At 38.2% G+C, this 18,782-nt stretch overlaps 1 protein-coding gene across 6 annotated transcripts in view; it reads right to left on the bottom strand.

The window, feature by feature from the left end:
- Positions 1–18,782, bottom strand: part of nisch (nischarin) — a 37,301-nt gene that overhangs the window by 3,573 nt on the left and 14,946 nt on the right. Inside the window, exons 13-20 of one of the 6 annotated variants that reach the window (XM_017450564.3) lie at positions 16,382–16,514; positions 13,756–13,871; positions 11,387–11,454; positions 6,341–7,600; positions 4,617–4,803; positions 3,940–4,090; positions 3,316–3,516; positions 2,117–2,278 (exon numbers count right to left, since the gene is read on the bottom strand). In XM_017450564.3, coding sequence (XP_017306053.1) covers positions 2,117–2,278; positions 3,316–3,516; positions 3,940–4,090; positions 4,617–4,803; positions 6,341–7,600; positions 11,387–11,454; positions 13,756–13,871; positions 16,382–16,514 — 2,278 coding nt within the window. Of the gene's footprint in view, positions 1–2,116; positions 2,279–3,315; positions 3,517–3,939; positions 4,091–4,616; positions 4,804–6,340; positions 7,601–11,386; positions 11,455–13,755; positions 13,872–14,313; positions 14,361–16,373; positions 16,515–18,782 lie in introns of those variants that run through there. The other 5 variants (XM_017450565.3, XR_008393153.1, XM_053673991.1 and 2 more) reach the window with 5 other exon arrangements.

Below are 18,782 nucleotides of genomic sequence, written 5' to 3'. Positions count from 1 at the left end.
TTTTTCTCTCGTTAGGGACGAACCCAAAATGTTCCCAGATCGCCGATGTAACTAGATCTATCACAGTGGCAGAACCTGAAGTGAAATAGCAGAATTCGCCTGACTGGATTTTGCCACATGCAAATAAACCGTCACCAAACTAACAGACAACACCATATAAAAGGCGTTTGATTATGTCATTTGTGTATTAATATAAAATCTCCCGCTATATGGTGGGCTAAAAATACAAATTAATACTGCAACTGTTATTATTATTATTTAATTTATTATATTTTTTATTATTATTACACTTGTATACAAAGTACTTTGTACTCGATAGTGCCCACTCAAGCAGAAACATTCATGTGGCGTGTGATGTGACAGCACAGCAGGTGGCACTCCACCATCGTGGTGGCAAACTACATGTCATGGCCACCATCACGGCAGTAACCTTAAGCTCCTTTTGGCTGTCTTCTTCAGCTCTGCTTTCTGATGGGTGCTGTTACAGGCAGAATTTTTAATTATTTCATCATGGTTGTATTTACAGCAATTTTGCTATAAAGCTGAATCTGGATGTAAAAAATAAATAAATAAATGAAAATATTTTTATGACCTATCCTATTACAAGAATCACTTTATCTCCCACTTTTAATCTCTGCAACTTATGCAGTAACAGTCTTTAACTGTTAAGTTTTGGTTGCAAACAAAAGTGTTAAACTCTAAACTGTAATAGGACAATGATCCTATCTGGGGGGGGGGGGGGGGGGGGGGGGGGGGTTGGTTCCTACTTGCTTTTCTAGCACTAGCATTGTTCACAGGTTGTTGCCTTCAATTAGCATGCAACTGCATTTGAGATCAAAAGATGGATATGAGATGACGGATCAGAATTTCAGCTTTCATTTCCTGATGTATACATAGATATGTTAAACAACTTAGAACAGTAAATTCAATTTTAAAGTGTCTTAAAATAAATTAAAGTAAAAAACACTTAATATTTGGTTACATATCCTTTGCTTGCAATGAAAATTAGATTGGATGCATTTCTCTGTATATTGGAAGACAATGTTTCTGTAGAATTCATTCTGCTGCTACCATCATGAGTTATATCATCAATAAAGATTGGTGAACCTGTTCCAGAAGCAGCCATGCAAGCCCAGGCCATGACACTACCTCCAACATGTTTCACAGATGAGCTTGTATGTTTTGGATCATGAGCAGATCCTTTCTTTCTCCACACTTTGGCCTTTCCATCACTTTGGTAGAGGTTCATCTTGGTTCGCTGTTTTATTTCATCACGGTCACTTTTTGCACTTGAAGTCTTCGAATAGTGGATTGTGATAACATTCACAAAGCAGGGGTGAAGGTGTCAATGTCACTGACTGTTGTATTGGCTATGCACAATGCTTGTGCAATGCCTCTGATAGATTTTCCCTCTTCTCTCTGCTTCAAAATGGCTTGCTTTTCTCCCATAAACATCTCTCTGGTCTTCATGTTGGTTTATACTTTTTAACAAGAAATTAAGTCTTCCCATGTGAAACCCAGGGCTCAAACCACGAGTAGACAGTCAGAGCTATTAATTCTATAAGCAATCAATTTAACAGGGCACACCTGGGCAGCAAGAAGCACCTATCAGTCACATGTTTCAATATTTTCGATGACTTGAAAAAATGGGTGGGTTCAAACAAAAGGTGCCATGGTCCAAATTATTTAAAACATCTAGATGTAAATATCAGGAAATTAAAGCTAAAAGAAAAAACGTGTCATTCATTAACAAATTAAAAATTGTAACCGTCAGCATCTAACCTAATGTGATCTATCGTCTTATATCGATCTTTTGATCTCAAACCCAAATGTCTTCAATGTATAGCGAAAACTGTAGAATTGGTCTTACTGTTCCAATACTTTTTTGGCTGGGGACAACTATATGCTACTAATTTTTATTCTTTGTCTTATGATACTATTTAATGTGATGCCATATGGGGTTATGTACAGCACTTTGGATAAACTACTGTTGTCTTTAAATGTACTTTATAAATAGAATTTCACTTGACTTGAATTCACAACAATGAACTCGGTCGTTTCATAACGAACACTTTAAAGAGAATATGTAATGTGTTGACCGTACTGAATTTCCTACCTGTGCTCTTCTTGCCAAACTGTGTGTAGAAGTCTTGGTCTGAGGGCTCTGGTGAGGGCGCTTTCTCCAGTAAAGACAGCACGCTCATCAGCTGCTGAAGAAAGTGGTGTGTGCTGTAGCTGTCTCTGGTCAGGCATGTGATGATGTGCTCCGGAAAGGGTCCTTTATAGAGGAATAAAGTATAGAGAAAATGAATTGAAGAAAAGATGAACATTTAATGTCGTGTCATCTTTTTTTATCTTCATGGTTGATATGTATGGGGTTTTTTGGACCACCTAAAAATACCTTTTTAAAAAAAAATATATTTGTACACCTCCAAAGTAGAAAAATCATAGACCTAAATCACTGCCTTGATATCGTGTAACTACTTTTGGGCTATTCAGTCATAATGGAAGCATAAACAATGGTTCGGAGTACGTATATGCCTCCTGTCCCATGATTGAGAGGCACATGGGCCATACTCCCTTCACTAAAATTTCTGAATTGCATCAAATATGTTTTCATACTCAGCGTTTAACTAACTACTGTGGGCTGGACAACATGTCAGTGTCAAGATCATGATCAATGACAGTGAGATGAGATCTGCTTATCTGAGAGAATCAATAGTAACAAAGTATAATCAGTACTTATATTACAAAGTAGTGGATTAAATCTATGCTTCTACTGAGTATCGTTTTCTCCCTTTTCTTTGTTCTGCTTAGTTCTGGTTCATTCATTTGATTGGTCAAGCAGCGTTCCAAGAGCGCCTATAGTTGCTATAACCGCACTGGGGTGTTTCAACTATGTGCAGCACTCCACTTGTCTGTGTTCACCATGTAAAATTCCACTTCCTTGTTCGAAACGGTTACGACAGTAAGTAGTGTTAGCTGACATCGTCAGCGACCATGGCAACCGATACTTTTCAGCAATATAACTTTTGACTTAAATATGAACGCTCGTTCGTTGAAGATGAAAAGGAAGAAATTGACAGCAATTTTCCCGGAAGCACCTTTAACGTGAACGTACATCGATGTGAGCAAGCAATCCAGCTAGCCGACGAGCTATAACGTGAGCGTGCCTTCTTCGCGAGCTAATTCCATTATCGGAGCAAAAATAAACAGAACATTTGGCCATATTTTGTCGCATCATGATTCATTCCCTACATATTGCCCAGTCAACTATATTGTCCACGACTACCACTACTACTCATCTCTACTCACCCACCACTCTGAAGTACTGATCAAACAGTCCCACGTTCACACTCTGCAGCTCATTCAGCTTCATCGCAAAGCAAAAAGAGATGAGGAAATCTGCGTCCTTGTGGTCTAACGGGTGCCAGCTCCACATCACTGCATGAAGAAATGGTTGTGTCATCATGTTGTATGTTGTTGAGTCACAGTTTATAATATGCGATGTGGAGACTAGGAATAAACCAAGAGGAAGACGCTGATGCAGAAATAAATCACTGAATTTGAAAGAGATTAGGTTGATCATCCTACATGTCTGAATCATCACACACTTGACTCAAAAGATTAGCTTATGTGGCTTCTACCTCGGTGTCTAACTCTGGCTGAAGAGCAGATCAATAGATCAGGCCATTATGCAGCCACAAGTGATTTGTATAATTTGTGTCATTTGATTTGCATATTGACTATTGACTAATATGAACCTTGGGTTAGTATTTTATGACTATGTTATGAAATTGTGTACAAAGGATATTAAAGAGACGACGTGTTGTGTGTGATGATTTCCATTTCTAGTTTACACAATGCCTTTACTTAATGCCAGATTCCAAAAAAAACAATAATGAATGTATACAACGAGGTAAAAACGTGGCCACTCACAAGCTTGATCACTGAGCGTGGACGCGATGTCATCCAGGATAAAGTAAACAGCTTTGGTAGACATCATAACGCAGGCAGTCAACTCCACATCAGGGGATTTGTAGAAGAGGACAGATGTCCACAAGATGTGCCTCAGCTCTTCATTCTCCACCTAGAACAACAAAAACACAACACGCTCGGGCTTGAAAACATTTCTTTTCTGTCTTGTGCGAATAGCGCAGTGATGTATACGGTATAATTTTTGCAGTAGCCTAAAATAGCAACTGTTTTTTAAATGTCAATAATCTTACTTAAGCCTAGTTCACACTACACGACTATCAACGTCGGTAGATCACTGCGCTGTTCACACTACACGACTTGCTGTCTTGTAATCGGGAGTCTTGAAGTCGCTGTTGTGTTCACGACAGGGGGTCACACACTACACGATCTGACAACGACCGTCACCCGACGACTCGGTCAGGAGTCCAAACTACGTTTGGTCACGAAAACACATGCGAGAAGTGACACGGATATATGACGCGAAAACCATGCGCGAAACAGGAGTTGTTTATCTGAAGATGGACGTAGGACAGAAACAAGCGGTGCGAGCAGTTTGCGCAACGATTTGTGCTGAAGAAACCGCAAAAACGATGCATAAATTGACACCAGGCTTGCTTTAAGTAATACACATTGCATACCTCTGCGATGTTATCATGGAAGAAGATTATAACTTCCTCGCCCCTCAATGAGGAAAGGTGACGCAGGGCTGAAGACAGAGATAGGTGGGACGGACACTGGTTTTCCTCCGAGAGCTGCTGGATAAGCGAGTCTCCAGGGTTGAGCAGAGACAGGGTTAAATGGGGCTTCTGCATGTCCTGAGAAAGACTTCAAATAAAAATAAGCCCGTTTAGACCAGAAGAGCATGACGATCCTTATAATGAAGAAACACAACAAGAAAATAAATAATTCATTCTCACTTAAGCCTGAAATCTAGCTGTGACTGATAGAACTTTTTTTTTTTTTTTTGTAAATACTGTTTAATAACCAATAAAACCCAAGAAAATATTTGACTCATTTGCTTAAAACAGAGAAAGCCTTTCACAAAAACCATGGCTGTGTCATAATTTACACAAGTGAATTAATAGCCATCTGTCGCTTGTCACCTGCTAGTCTTAGTCCTGTTCCTGTTAGTCACGCAAGCCATCTTTCTTCAGTAAACACCACAAAAATAAACTGCCTACTTTAACAGGAGTGGCCATTCGACTAACACTGCAACTCATCACAGACTTTTCTCAGAGCACATATGCTCTTCACACATGATCATGTTTACTTGACACCAACGTCTTCAAACACTGCGAATAACCGCTTGAAGGCATAATGGTACAAAGCTAGTTTTCGATCCATTGAAAACACTTGCTCATAAAACCTCACACAATCTTCAAAAGGAGTTTTTTTTTTTGTCGGTGCATACTGTAGATGTTGTAAACATGGAAGAAACGATAGGATTGCAGCCTTCAGGATTCTGAAGCTTGTGGCCAGAAAAATGTACAACATGTATTAAACATGTGTATAGGTATTCACGAACGTGGAGCAGTGAAGAGAGTGTGCAGAGAAACTGTTGCACAGGAGAGCACGTCATATCTGCGAGCACTTAACACTGAGCCACACGCTCTTTCTTTCCCGTCGCGTACAAGGGTCTACAGTCAAAATGCATTTCATGGGACCTTACCCTCGTTTTTTTAATGACCACTGTCGCACTCTCTTAAAAGAGGTGGCTTACGTGCCTTTATATCTTAAACGATAAACTCGGCACCAGGAGTACATTTCTAGTAAGACACAGCAGTAACTAATATAAACAGAGCTACTCGGATAAATATCAAGTAGTGCTCACTGCGGGATCAGTATTAGTATCGACATCAGCGAGTACCAATAACATACTCGTACTCAGTCTGGGGAAAAGAAAGCAGCAAAATATATATATATATATATATATATATATATATATATATATATATATATATATATATATATATATATATATATATATATATATATAGATGCGTTTATATGTAATTATTTTTAAACAAAAGTAACATGGGGACCTTTTATAAATAATACAATAGCTTAAATATTCTGGCTGCCACCATTTCTTATTAGTAGCTCAAACATATGGACAGTGCAAGTCCACAAGGGACTATAATGGACATCGTAACACTGCCACAACAGTCAAGCTCCGTGATGGTACCTTGAAACCTTACATGAACAAAGCAAACTTCTGCTTAAAGCAGAAACAAAAAGTTCCTCTAAAGATAAAAAGGTCTTCAAGCCCAATTTTCTCCTTTACTCTGTTGGGCGTATTCAGAGAAATCAGAATGACGGGCTCTTATTAAATGGCCTTTTAACAAAACAGGGGTTTCATTACCTCTTTTTCTTGGTAGCCTTGCTAGGTGTTGTGCTGTTCAGTCTGAGGTGGCGTTTACTGGTCTGTAGAAGAGCGATGGTCTTGATGTCTTGAAGACTGGCACGGAGCTGAGCGAACTGCTTCAGAAACAGAAACTTGTCATGGGGAAGAGCGAAAATGGCAGCTAGGCGCTCATGCCCTGCCAGGAGTTCTAAAACATGGACATCACAAAAGCGATGAGTGACTGAACTGCTTTGTCCAGTTCGACTCTGCTTGGGGTTCAGCAATGTAGACGCGAGTGGAATTCTGGTGAACTTGGCGCAAGAGCGTATGCAATTTCCATTGGGTTTTGACGCCATGGCCACAAAATCGACCTTGAGCACACAGAGATGTCGTGTTGTGAGGAACAGAAGTAATGGGATGGAGGTGTGGCTTGCATGGACTGGAGATAAAATGTCCGAGGGAACAGTGCTCTTTTGACTTGTTTGAACCAATGAGGCACGGTCCAGGACGTGAGCTATGTATCCACTTTTCACTCCGCTATCATTCTCTTCGATTTCCCAGGAATTTAGAAACTGCTGAATAAATGACTGGACATTAGATTGTCCACTGATACGTTCACTTTGAGTTCTATCCAGAAGCAAGTTCACATGAGAATGGATCTCCATCAAATTTTGTCCATCTGAGAAGAAATACCATCGGGTGGCGCTGAACTTCAACCTTAAGGAGATGCAAGTGTCTGGAATGGCAAACCAAAATGCCTCCATGTCTGAATATGGCGCCATCAGTGCTACTTTAATGCAGTCCATTAGCTCCTCTAAATTATGTGGAGTCTCTTTGGACCTTGTCTGAAAAACCACCAGCGCTTTATCCGTTGCAGCCAAACAGCACGGCATCTGATTCAGACCTCCATCTTGGCCCACAATGATGCTGTGAGACCACACGATAAGATTTATCCGAACACTTGAGCTTTCCACACTCTCGGATTCACTGTCCTGAAGTGTGGAAGAGGAAGAGCAGCCCATGATCTCATCACTGTGATCTGGGCCCATCTCAAAGTAACTGCCCCCGGAATCAGGGCTGCCCTGCTCGGTCACATCCACAGAGGACGTCCTGCATTCGCTGGATGTTTTACTCTCCATATCTGTTCGCCAGATCAAATCAGAAAGCCGGATAACGAAGTCCAAGTTGGTGATGGTGTAGGACAAATAAGAGAAGGGTAGCACTGGTGTGGAGCATCTGTTGGTCCAGGATTCCTGGTTTTCTTCACAGTAAAAGCAGCTGAAGGACAGAAAAGAGTTTGATTAAATTCACAAATGGAGACACAAAGACAAGCATAATTACTAGAGGTGCACCGATACTAAATTTCTCAGTCGATATCTATAACCAATTCTTCAGAGTGATATCGGCCGATCCCGATAACCGATAGTCCTGCATTTTACACCTTCTTTTAAATTAATAATGAATTCCACAAATCTGAAAGAAATGCAAATAAAAACTTTATTCCAAGTTGTTTCACAGTAACTGGTCTCATAAACAGAAAACACATTACTCTAATTAACATGAACAGTTGAACTAAACTCTGAAGATTAAAGTAAGATGATTAACTTACTGAATGTTATTAATTCATATTAACATTGACTCAATTCTTAAAAAAAAAACCCTCCTTTTAGTCTCACACTCACTCACCACAAACAAAAGCATTTCTACTTCATCTATTTTAGACTCGACACCAAAACTCCAGCTTCACTGCTGCAGCGTCCGGTGTAAAATTTTACCAGTGCAGATTTCACAGAGATTACAAACTGCAGTTTTATCATCGTTACACACAAAAGACATCATGTTTACACACAGCACAAATTCGAAATGTTTTCCCACCCTCTTTTGATTGATGGGATATAAATCGGCCCTGATCATCGGATGTTTTTAATCTACAGCGATTATTGGCCGAGATATCGGCGCATCTCTAATAATTACCCCATTTTTTTTAGTCGTTAAGTCGCTCCTGAGTTGAACATAAATACTCTAAATTCTGCCTGCATACACTCTCAGAAAACTTGGTACTAAACTGTATCTTTTCCTGTCGCTGGGGTGGTACCCTTCAGCATACCCTCAGGTTATGAACTGCTGCACTACAGTATATAAAAACATTATATTGCGTGCTTCCAAGTTTGTGGTAAGAGTTTGCGGAAGGCCCATATATGGGTGCGATAGTCAGATGTGCACAAGTGTTTCGCTATATAGTGTAGCTTCTGCTATCGTAATTATGGGCCTCTCAATGTTTTATTGTTATGTTAGTGGAAAATTAAGGTTTTACAAATACTACTGTCAAAACATTTATAAATGGCTATATTATAAACAGGCTTATACATCCTTCCTTTACCTCATGAGGTGTGAATGATAAGTCAGCCTTGTAACTTGCAACCCACTTTTCTTTTGCTTAGCTCAATATAAACTGCAAGTCATAAACACCGCATGGGTGCCTTAACAATCCATTACCAAAACAAAAACCATGAAAATGGCATTTTAATCCCTGTGTATTGGGATGTGTATGTCCTTCAAAGCATTCAGCAAAAGCAATCTCACAAAAATCTCAAAAGCACCTGGAGCCTTTCTACCTTCTCTCTGTTCAGCAGCATTTTATTCACCATGCTTTCCAACATTACTTTCCTCTTCTTACTGCACACTTAAGTGTCTATAATGAGAAAATTGTCTTGGAACTTGGTTTAGAAGCTTATGATGGTTATTAAATATTACATTTCCCATTAAAAATGGTCAAGCTTTGTGTTAAAATTTAGAATGGTCACACGTGTATAGAAGCCATGACATTGTAATTATGTTGTTTTGTTTTTTTTTTATTACAGAGTGAGTTTCTATTTCATCATTTTAACATTAGAGGTGGCCGATGTGATAAAAGATCAGGATCCTTGAAAATATTCCTGCGATTCACAATATGCATTATAGTTTAGAGATTTGCTAACAAGCTACCAGCAAAGCAGTAGTGTCATTCAACTCGATTTGATTTAGAGTTTTGCTTGAAAGTTTGTGAACCCTTTAAAATTTTCTATATTTCTGCAGAAATATGACCTAAAACTACATCAGAGTTTCCTAAAAGTCCTAAAAGTAGACAACGAGAACCCAATTAAACAAATGAGACAAAAATAGTGTACTTGGTCATTTATTTATTGAGGAAAATGATACAAAATTACATATCTGTGAGTGGCAAAAGTATGTGAACCTTTGCTTTCAGTATCTGGTGTGACCGCCTTTGTGCAGCAATAACTGTAACTAAACGTTTCCAGTACCTGTTGAGTCCTGCACAACGGCTTGGAGGAATTTTAGCCCGTTCCTCAGTACAGAACAGTTTCAACTCTGAGATGTTGGTGGGTTTCCTCACATGAACTGCTTGCTTCAGGTCCTTCCACAACATTTCTACTGGATTAAGGTCAGGACTTTGACTTGGCCATTCCAGAACATTACCTTTATTCTTCTTTAAACATTCTTTGGTAGAACGACTTGTGTGCTAGGGTTGTTGTCTTGCTGCATGAAACGAGCCTGAAACTGCATGGCAAGCCGTCCAGATCCAGACACAGCAAAACAGGCCCAAACCATGATACTACCACCACCATGTTTCAGAGATGAGATAAGATTCTTATGCTGGAATGCACTGTTATCCTTTCTCCAAACATAACGCTTATTATTTAAACCAAAAAGTTTATTTTTGAGACTTGTCCACATGATCTTTAGCAAATGCAGAGGCGCAGCAATGTTCTTTTCGGAGAACAGCAGCTTTCTCTTTGCAACTCTGACATTCACAGATATGTAATATTGGATCATTTTCCTCAATAAATGCATGACCAAGTATAACATTGGTGTCATTTGTTTGATTGGGTGATCGTTGTCTATTTTTAGGACTTGTGTGCAAATCTGATGAGGTTTTGGGTCATATTTATGCAGAAATATAGAAAATTCAAGCATCACTGTATATAGTGCTTTTAACTATACAGATCAGTTTGATAGAAATCCAGAGGGAGATTTCAATTCCTAATGAGCGAGCTAGAGCTGAAAGTGGCAAGGAAAAACTTCCGGAAGGGAAATGAGGAAGAACCCTTGCGAGGAACCAATCTCAAAAAGGAAACCTCTACTAGGTGATTCCAGAGAGTGGGATTATAAATCATTGTAGTACAGCATCTACAAACAGTACTAGATGTGTTGAAAGAATGGAGGATGTTCAGTATGACTATACATATTTTTGTTTAGTTTTATTGATTAGTCCAGGAAAAGCACTGCTTCCACTGTACGGCTGATCAATAACTGCGGGAAATGGACAAAGTGACAGAACAATTACTAACAATTTCCCCCCCAATTTCTCCCAATTTGGTCATTTGCCAATTCCCATGCATCTTTTCAAACTGCTGCTCACACAATGTCAGAGAGCTGTTCTACACACTCGGAGGCAAACTGCTATAATTTACTTAATCTCATCTAAAGCACCCACGGGAGGAAAGGGTGCGGCGATTTCACCCTGGAAGAGTTCATATCAGCATACAGTACAAGGCATCAAAATAGTGGTGGAGGATTGTTTATAGAAATCAAGGTTTGATACCGAATGACTGGGAAATAAACTTGTAGGCAAGTACTCATGTATACACTCTTCCTTTTTCCATATTACTATTAAAGCTTCAGTAGCAGTGGTGTGTTAATGTGGTTTCATCAGTTAGCATGTTGACAAGCCCAGCAATATTATCTGATTTCCACATAATTCAAGGGGTCATGTAAACAACATATTATGACACGTCATGTATTACTCCGAAACACCATAGTCTCAATAATTAAAAAAAAAATAGTAAAAGTTCTTCAGTAGATTTTTTTAGTAGATCACAGAGGAACTAAATCATATTTAGCAAGATATCTGATTACTGATTGAATTAGTATTATCAGATTACAGAAGTGTGTGTTGATTGAAGTACTGTAATTTGTTGATTTTTTTTTTGAAGTTATGAGACTTTGTGTGTAACTGTACTTATTTTAAAGCAATGCAAATAAAAAATAAAATAAAAAACTGACCCAGAACTTTCATGCTTCTGCTCAGAATTGATCTCTGAAGATGAACAGGAAGTAGGTTGAGTTCTAACCTGTAATAACCAAACAGAGATAAAGATTATTGCACTACCATCATATACAATAACTAAACCCATAATAAGCCTTGTACTGCTACAGAGTTGGGCAAAAACTTTCCACAGTTTTTCCAATCACAGAGAGAGTTATATTGTTTGGGATATACATTTATTTATTTATTTTATTTATTTATTTTTTTTAAATCAGCCATTTTGAAATGTAAGGTATGTTTGAGTGGTGTCTGCGACTTACAGGCTCAGTGTAGGAGGCATGGTGTGTCACTCCTCAAAGCTTTTTACTGTGCATGGTTGAAGCGTATAAATATTACAGCATAACGGCTTGAAAATTGTGCCCTGGGCTGACAAATAAGCAGCCTGGGTGCCTGGGACATGCAATTTTCATGTCTGGGCCATAAGGGTTTTGTTTGGGGGTTTTTTGCCCAGTGGACAAGATACACCCAGAAAAAGAAGACTGTGAGAAAGGAAATAAACCCAACAAAAGATATAGAAAGTCTACACACCCCTGTTAAAATGGCAGGTTTTGTGATAACATTAAACCAAGATTAAATCATGTCAGAACTTTTTTCCACCCTCAATGTGAAATCACAACGTATACAAGTTAAGTGAAAACCAATCTGTATGTATTTAAGGAAACATTTTAGAGGAAAATAGGAAAAATAAAAAAAGTTAAAATAACCTGGTTGAATAAGTGTGTACACCCTTTCATAAGTTGGGATGGGGCTGTGTTCTGAATGAACCAATCATATTCAATCTCATGTTCAAAAGCAATTATCATACAGCTGTAATCATATAATCAAATTATACTGATTAACTCCAAATTAAGATCAGCTGTTTCTGAAGGGTTTTCTTGACATGTCATTGGTTTCATCTGACTGCTGAATTCATGGTCCGCAAAGAGCTTACAGAGAATGTATGGTATCTCACTTGTCCAAAGGTCAGGAGAGGGGTATAAAATAATTTCCAAAACATTAGCTAAACCATGGAACACCATGGAGGCCATCATCCAAGAATAGAGAAAATGGAGCAACACCATGACATTACCAGGAATAGGACGTCCCTCCAAAATTTACAAAAGGACGAGACAAAAACTTATCAGGGAGGCTGCCTAGAGACCGACAGCAACATTCAAGAAGCTGCAGGAATATCTGACAAGTAGATTACTCTCTGAATGTGTCAAGCTCTCATATTCTACGGGGTAGGGAATCCCATTCCATAAATGGACCAGTCCATTTTAGTACAAAACCTTCAAGCGTCTGCTAGTAATCTGAAGATGAAAAGGAATTTCACCCTTTCGGCACGACAATGACCCAAAGCATACTCCAAATCAACAGAGGAATGGCTTAACCAAAAGCAGTTCAAAGTTACTGAATGACCGAGCCAGAGCACAGACCTGAATCCAATTAAAAATCTGTAGGGTGACCTGAAGCGGGCTGTACACAGGAGAGGACCTTATAACTTGATGGATCTAGAATGTTCTTGCAAGAAAGAGTGAGAAAATATTACCGTCAATACGTGCCATATTGTTGTGTAATAAAATCAAAAGGTGCTTCAACAAAGTATTAGTTTAGCACATATATGCAGCTAGGTTATTATAAGTTTTTTATCTCCCCCCCCCCCATTAAAAAAAAAATTTATAATACACTGTAATTTCATATTGAGGGTGGAAAAAGTTCTAACATGATTTATCTTGGTTTCATTTTCTTACATCACAAAAACTTGCCATTTTAACAGGGGTGTGTAGACTTCTTATATCATCACACTTCTATGGAATCAAGAATTTGCAGGTATATGAAAATACTAAAGAAACCAAGCAAAATTAAGTGAAAAGGTAAAGCCTGCTTTCCTGCTTAATGCATGTTGTTACTTGACATTTAAGCATGTTGAAAGAAAACAAAACGCTAGCCAGACTCCAACAGTATTTACTTACAATACAGTATAAGGAAAGGACGCTGTGGGTCATAGCTGAAACTTTCACTAATGGCGTTCTGTAAAGGTTGATCAGGATCAATGGCTACACAGCTGCGTGTTTAAATGATTCTGTATTAATGAACTTAACTAGCAGTACATTAGCGTCCACTTCGACCCAATTATGGGACTAAGCAGCACACTTGCCCATACGTGTCCACCCTTGTGTGCTTAACCACAACTAAAACTAAACAAAATATAAAAGCTGGTTGTGATAAGACTGTAATTGAAGAACAGAGAACAAATCTGTTGAGTAGCAGGCAAGCAAAATTTACATAATAGGTGATTAAAATTCAATTAAATTACAAATGTTAGATTGATAATTCTGCTCACCTGAGGTGTAACCTCACAGACTGTGGGATAGTTATTACAGCATCTCTGGGTAGGTGTAGAATCCACATGGGTCAATATCTCTTTGGTAAGAAAGGAGTCATCTTTGCAAGCTATTTCTGGAACCAGACAGCAGGGGGTTAAGTTAATTAAGCCAACAGAGCAGGAGAACTAAATAAATAATACAGCAAATCAACTGTATGGCTAGAGGTATCGTTATGAAAAAACAAATCTCATACTGATACATCAAGTCATTTCATGGATGCTCGAAAGAAGATCGGCAAGCAAAGCGAGTCAAAACAATATAATCAATACATTTAAAGATATCATGAAGTAAGCTTGAGTACAAAACCAGTGTCTTTATAGCTGTGTGTTTCCCTGTACTGTACAGAGGGCCGTCTGTAAATATAAATAAAATAATGCTCTGCTGTGCTTTAAAGCAGTTTAGCAACAAAAAGGCAAATACGAAGCAAAGCACAGAACTTAAACAGCTGTTGCAGGGGCTTTTATGTTAAAGCATTTTCGAGTTGCAGCATACCGCCACCATTTATGCCAAATCACCTGAGGAAACGAGGATAGCAAATTATCCATCATAGGTCTTGGAGATGCTGGGGGGGAAAAATACATAATAATAGGTACAAAGGAACCATGTGAGCATTTCTGTGAAAATATTTAATACAGTAAGTTTACAACGACAAATATCAGTCATTTTTCTGAGGTGCTATTTTCCTTATTTATAATACTTTAGACTATGGCACTGTTGAATTACAAATCAGTTGTCTAATGTCCACATGGACGATCTTTTCACTGTTGATCTGATGCTCAGTGTTTAAAAGCGTCTACGATGACAAAAATATTTAATCCCTTTCTAGAGGTCATAACCATTATTAGAAGTGTTAGACTTCTTGTAGGCCTATTTAATCTTTTTTTTAGGTCAAAATTTGCTGAACTTTCAGCCAAAAAGTGTCATTGAAAAATTGACACTTACAAAAACATTTCAATGGCCTCCCTAATAAATATAATTAATTGATGTGAATTATGTACTTCTACATAGTTAACTAGGTGTAATGTTCGAACATACATTGATTTTATTTCACATTAATGAACTCAAAACATTCTCCATTTACTGCGATAGAAACTGATGGTACCCCGTCGAGAGCATGTGAGATGGGGGAAGAGGGGGCGGGGCTTCCAGGTGGTGAGAGTTAATATCAGAGTTCAAAACACCTGCGCAAATTATTCCAGATTCATATGTTGACTGTCTCATCTCCCTTTTTATTGGAGGAGAAAAAGGCACATTTCTGAGTGTACAATGTCGGTTGTTAAAAGTGCTACACAGATGAAGTGGATTTGAATTCTATCCAATATAATCTGGATAAAGCTTACAGGTCAGAAATATCCGAAACGATCATCAAAGTTGAAATAAAACAAATCAAAATTGGGAAATGAAATCTTATTAAACTAAAAACGATAGGAAAAAGATGCTTTCCACTTGTGTTTTTAATTTTGTGCATGCATTAGAGCTATACATATGGTTTCCTAATCTTTAGTGCAGTATTAGCCTTTTGCAATATTTTGCAAAGGAGCCTTCTAACAAACCACAACTGTCTCTCAGTGCTTCCAAATTTTCCTTGGGTGTGTTCGTAAAACATGGCACTGGTGTAATCCAAGAAATATTTATTTATTTTTAAATTAATGCAGGCCAGTTAACAGTAACAAATCACATCATTTTGTTTTAATACACTGCAATCACAACGACGCATAATATTCTATTATATGATATTTGTGCCCGTGTTGTGTAGGCCTTAGAAGCCTGAATTTACGCTGCATTACCAGGTCAAGCCAGAAGAGGGACACACACACGCACACACGCACACACACAAAAAACCTGAGTATTGACAAGGTATTAGTCCATACAGTTGCTCAAGGAAATCTAGAAAAGCTCTGAATACAAGAATATTTCATCTGTTTACAACAGTCTGTTTTGAATGTAGAGTAATGTACATTTACATTTTTGTTTTCCAAAGGTGAAAAATAATTATTGGGATCTTTCTACGTTCTTGAGTAACAGTTATAGCATTTGAAAAAAAACTGTCAAGCTGCAGTGATCTGATGCAAACCTCCTAGCACTTTGACCACCATCACCAAGGTTACCAAAAGACGTGCAACGAACGGCAAACCACAATGTTATGCAACTCGAGACACACCTACTAAGACACCAAACCCTTTATGGTGCTTGAAGCAATGTCTTGAAGAAAAATTAAAACACAACAGGGGAAAAAAGAAAAAAAAAAAAAAAAGATTTAAATAGTGCCTTTGATGAAATTTCACATTTTCGTACACGGTGGCTTTCTTTCTTCAGGTGATTTGACATTTTAGCATGGTGTTCAGTACCTTGTCTTATGACGTCTTATTTAAAAAAAACAAAAAAAAAACATCTCCATGTTAAAGCAATAATTTCTTTAATTTTGCAACAAACCTAATGTTGCTAACAAGTAAGGCAATCTTTACAGTCTTATAGCCTACCATGGATGTCTGAATAATCACATGTTCACCTCCATGTCAAGCAATTAAGTAACCTAGATGTAAAATGCACCCCTTCATTCGGTGCTGATACATACATGATTACCTTGGCTGGAGCTGGCACAGTGGAGCGGAGAAGAAGAAGAAGAAGAAGAAGAAGAGGAAGACTGTGGTGCAGCGACAGAGCTGGACGATGAGGGATTCAGCCCTGCGTCAGTCTGTCTTGGGACATCACTAATCTGACCAAAAGAACAAAACACACCGCTTTTAGGTACAGTGAAATATGCCGGTTTAACCTTGCACTAAATATGTAGCGACAATGAGAGTCACATTATATGAATGAATCGTTTCCAGAACATTGTGATTTATATGAAATATCTCCATAATCAGGTAACACTGATATTTAGTTCCCAATAGAACGGCCCTCAGTATGCACATCCAGGTATAAAAGACAAGTGTGTGTTTATTTACCACTCTTTATATAAAAGGAGCACAGCGCTGCTGTTAGCCATCAGAGCAACAGGTTCTGAACAAGTTCAGTTACAACAATATTATTAGGATGTTGGACCTGGGATTCGGTGTTCAGTATTGGAATTAGTGCGTGATTAAGTTTAGGTTTAGGCCCGAGCATGAATTTTCATTTCTGTACATTAGTATAAACATATATTTACCACGGGTGCCAATATTAGTGGAGGGAACTGTATCTAGGTATTAAGCTTGTGCTATATAACCATTTTATCATCCCTACATGATATTACACGATATCGTCGTTTATTTAAATTAAACTGTATTACTACACCTGCCAGCCTTTAGGCATTTTGAGTAGATGCTCTGCAATGTAACATCGCAGGATCACTGATGAGAGTTATCACATAAAAACACGCCTCATACTTTCGCGGTTGGGGGTTCAAATCCCGCCTCTGTCCTGTGTGTGTGGAGTTTGTATGTTCTCTACATGCTTCGGGGGTTTCCTCCGGGTACTCCGGTTTCCTTCCCCAGTCCAAAGACATTCGTTGTAGGCATTGGCATGTGCAAATTATCCCCGAGTTCCCTGCGACCCGTTGTAGGATAAGCAGTATAGAAAACTGATGGATGTATTTGAACGCTCCAATCTAAACGGACTCTGCCTGGAGGCCCCGCCCCCTTCTCACTGTCTCACATACTCTATACTCACATGGTGCCTTCGTTTTCTGTTAAGCTAAATGGAAAATTTAGCTCGATTCTTCAGCTTAATTTAATCAATGTGAAATAAAATCCAGCAATCTACAATAGGTTCACCTTCGCTAAGATTAGACAAGTATATAGTTAAGATTATTTAAACTCAAATAGTGAAAGGCTATTGGTTCTGGATAATTACATCATTTATCACAATGTTTTAAAATGGAAAAACTCACAAATCAGTATTGCACAAGCCTAGGAGGTATGCCGATTTATTTATATTGAGATCATTTGACACTAACTGCACAAATGTGAACACATATAATAATTATGTGAATCAGTAACCGGTTACATCAGAACTTGTATAGGGGTTTCATAATAATGGGGATGAAAACCAGTACTCCAGTATCCCAAACTTTACATCGATATTTGTAAATTCTTCTGCAAACTATATTGATTCTTCCAATATAATGTGCTATTTTGCATACATTCATGATATGGGCTGAATACTTATGCAATGCATGGTACATTTTGGTTTCCTTTAAACATTTCACATGATGTGATTTGATATAGTTTTAATACACTGACAGGGTTAGTAAAGCTAACTATTTAACTTTATATATATATAAACATTATGGTCATTATAAATTTACTGTCGAACCAATTCTCTTCTAGCTGTGTGGATTAAATACACTGCTGATCTGTATATAAAACCCACCCTTTTCAGACTCCTGATACAAAAAAAAAATAATAATCTGTGGTTGTTCTTATCTAAAAATGTTTGCATGCACAGATCATTTTATTTGTATTTATAAGGTTAGAGTAAGACTAGTTTAAGAGAGCACACTTACAGTTCAATGCATCAGCAAGGAATTGAATAGCACAAACATGACTTTTTCAGGACAACACAATGTGATTGAGTTACAGAATGAATTTACATTTAGTTTAGATTAGTTGGTTAGCTTGCTACTCTCCATTGGGTCTCAAAAGGTCTGGGGCATTCTTTACCAGTTTGCTCTTTTCCTACCCAATGGTTTTGTGTGGTATTCAGGTTAACGCGTTTTTCAACATGGTCGTGTAGACGGGGCAGAGAGAGAGATACGCTGCTCAATGATCGAGTGTTTTTTCTGTACTTGTACAGCTCTCTTTTCAGTACGTACGGCATGTCGACTACAATTGTTACGCTGTTCTTCACAATACCTTTTCTACAATGGTTTTCCGCAGAGCTATTCATTTACAGTATTTGGCAGTCGCCCTTATCCAGTGCTTTGAAGTCTATCAATAAATACATCCTGATACTGTTTACTAAGTCAGCCTAAAAAAAAAAAATTAAATCTGTTAGTGGGGTA

This window comes from Ictalurus punctatus, chromosome 21 (assembly GCF_001660625.3).
Source record: "Ictalurus punctatus breed USDA103 chromosome 21, Coco_2.0, whole genome shotgun sequence".
Taxonomy (NCBI): domain Eukaryota; kingdom Metazoa; phylum Chordata; class Actinopteri; order Siluriformes; family Ictaluridae; genus Ictalurus; species Ictalurus punctatus.
The sequence above is the reverse complement of the archived record's forward strand: the minus strand, read 5'-3'. Positions and strand labels throughout refer to the sequence as shown.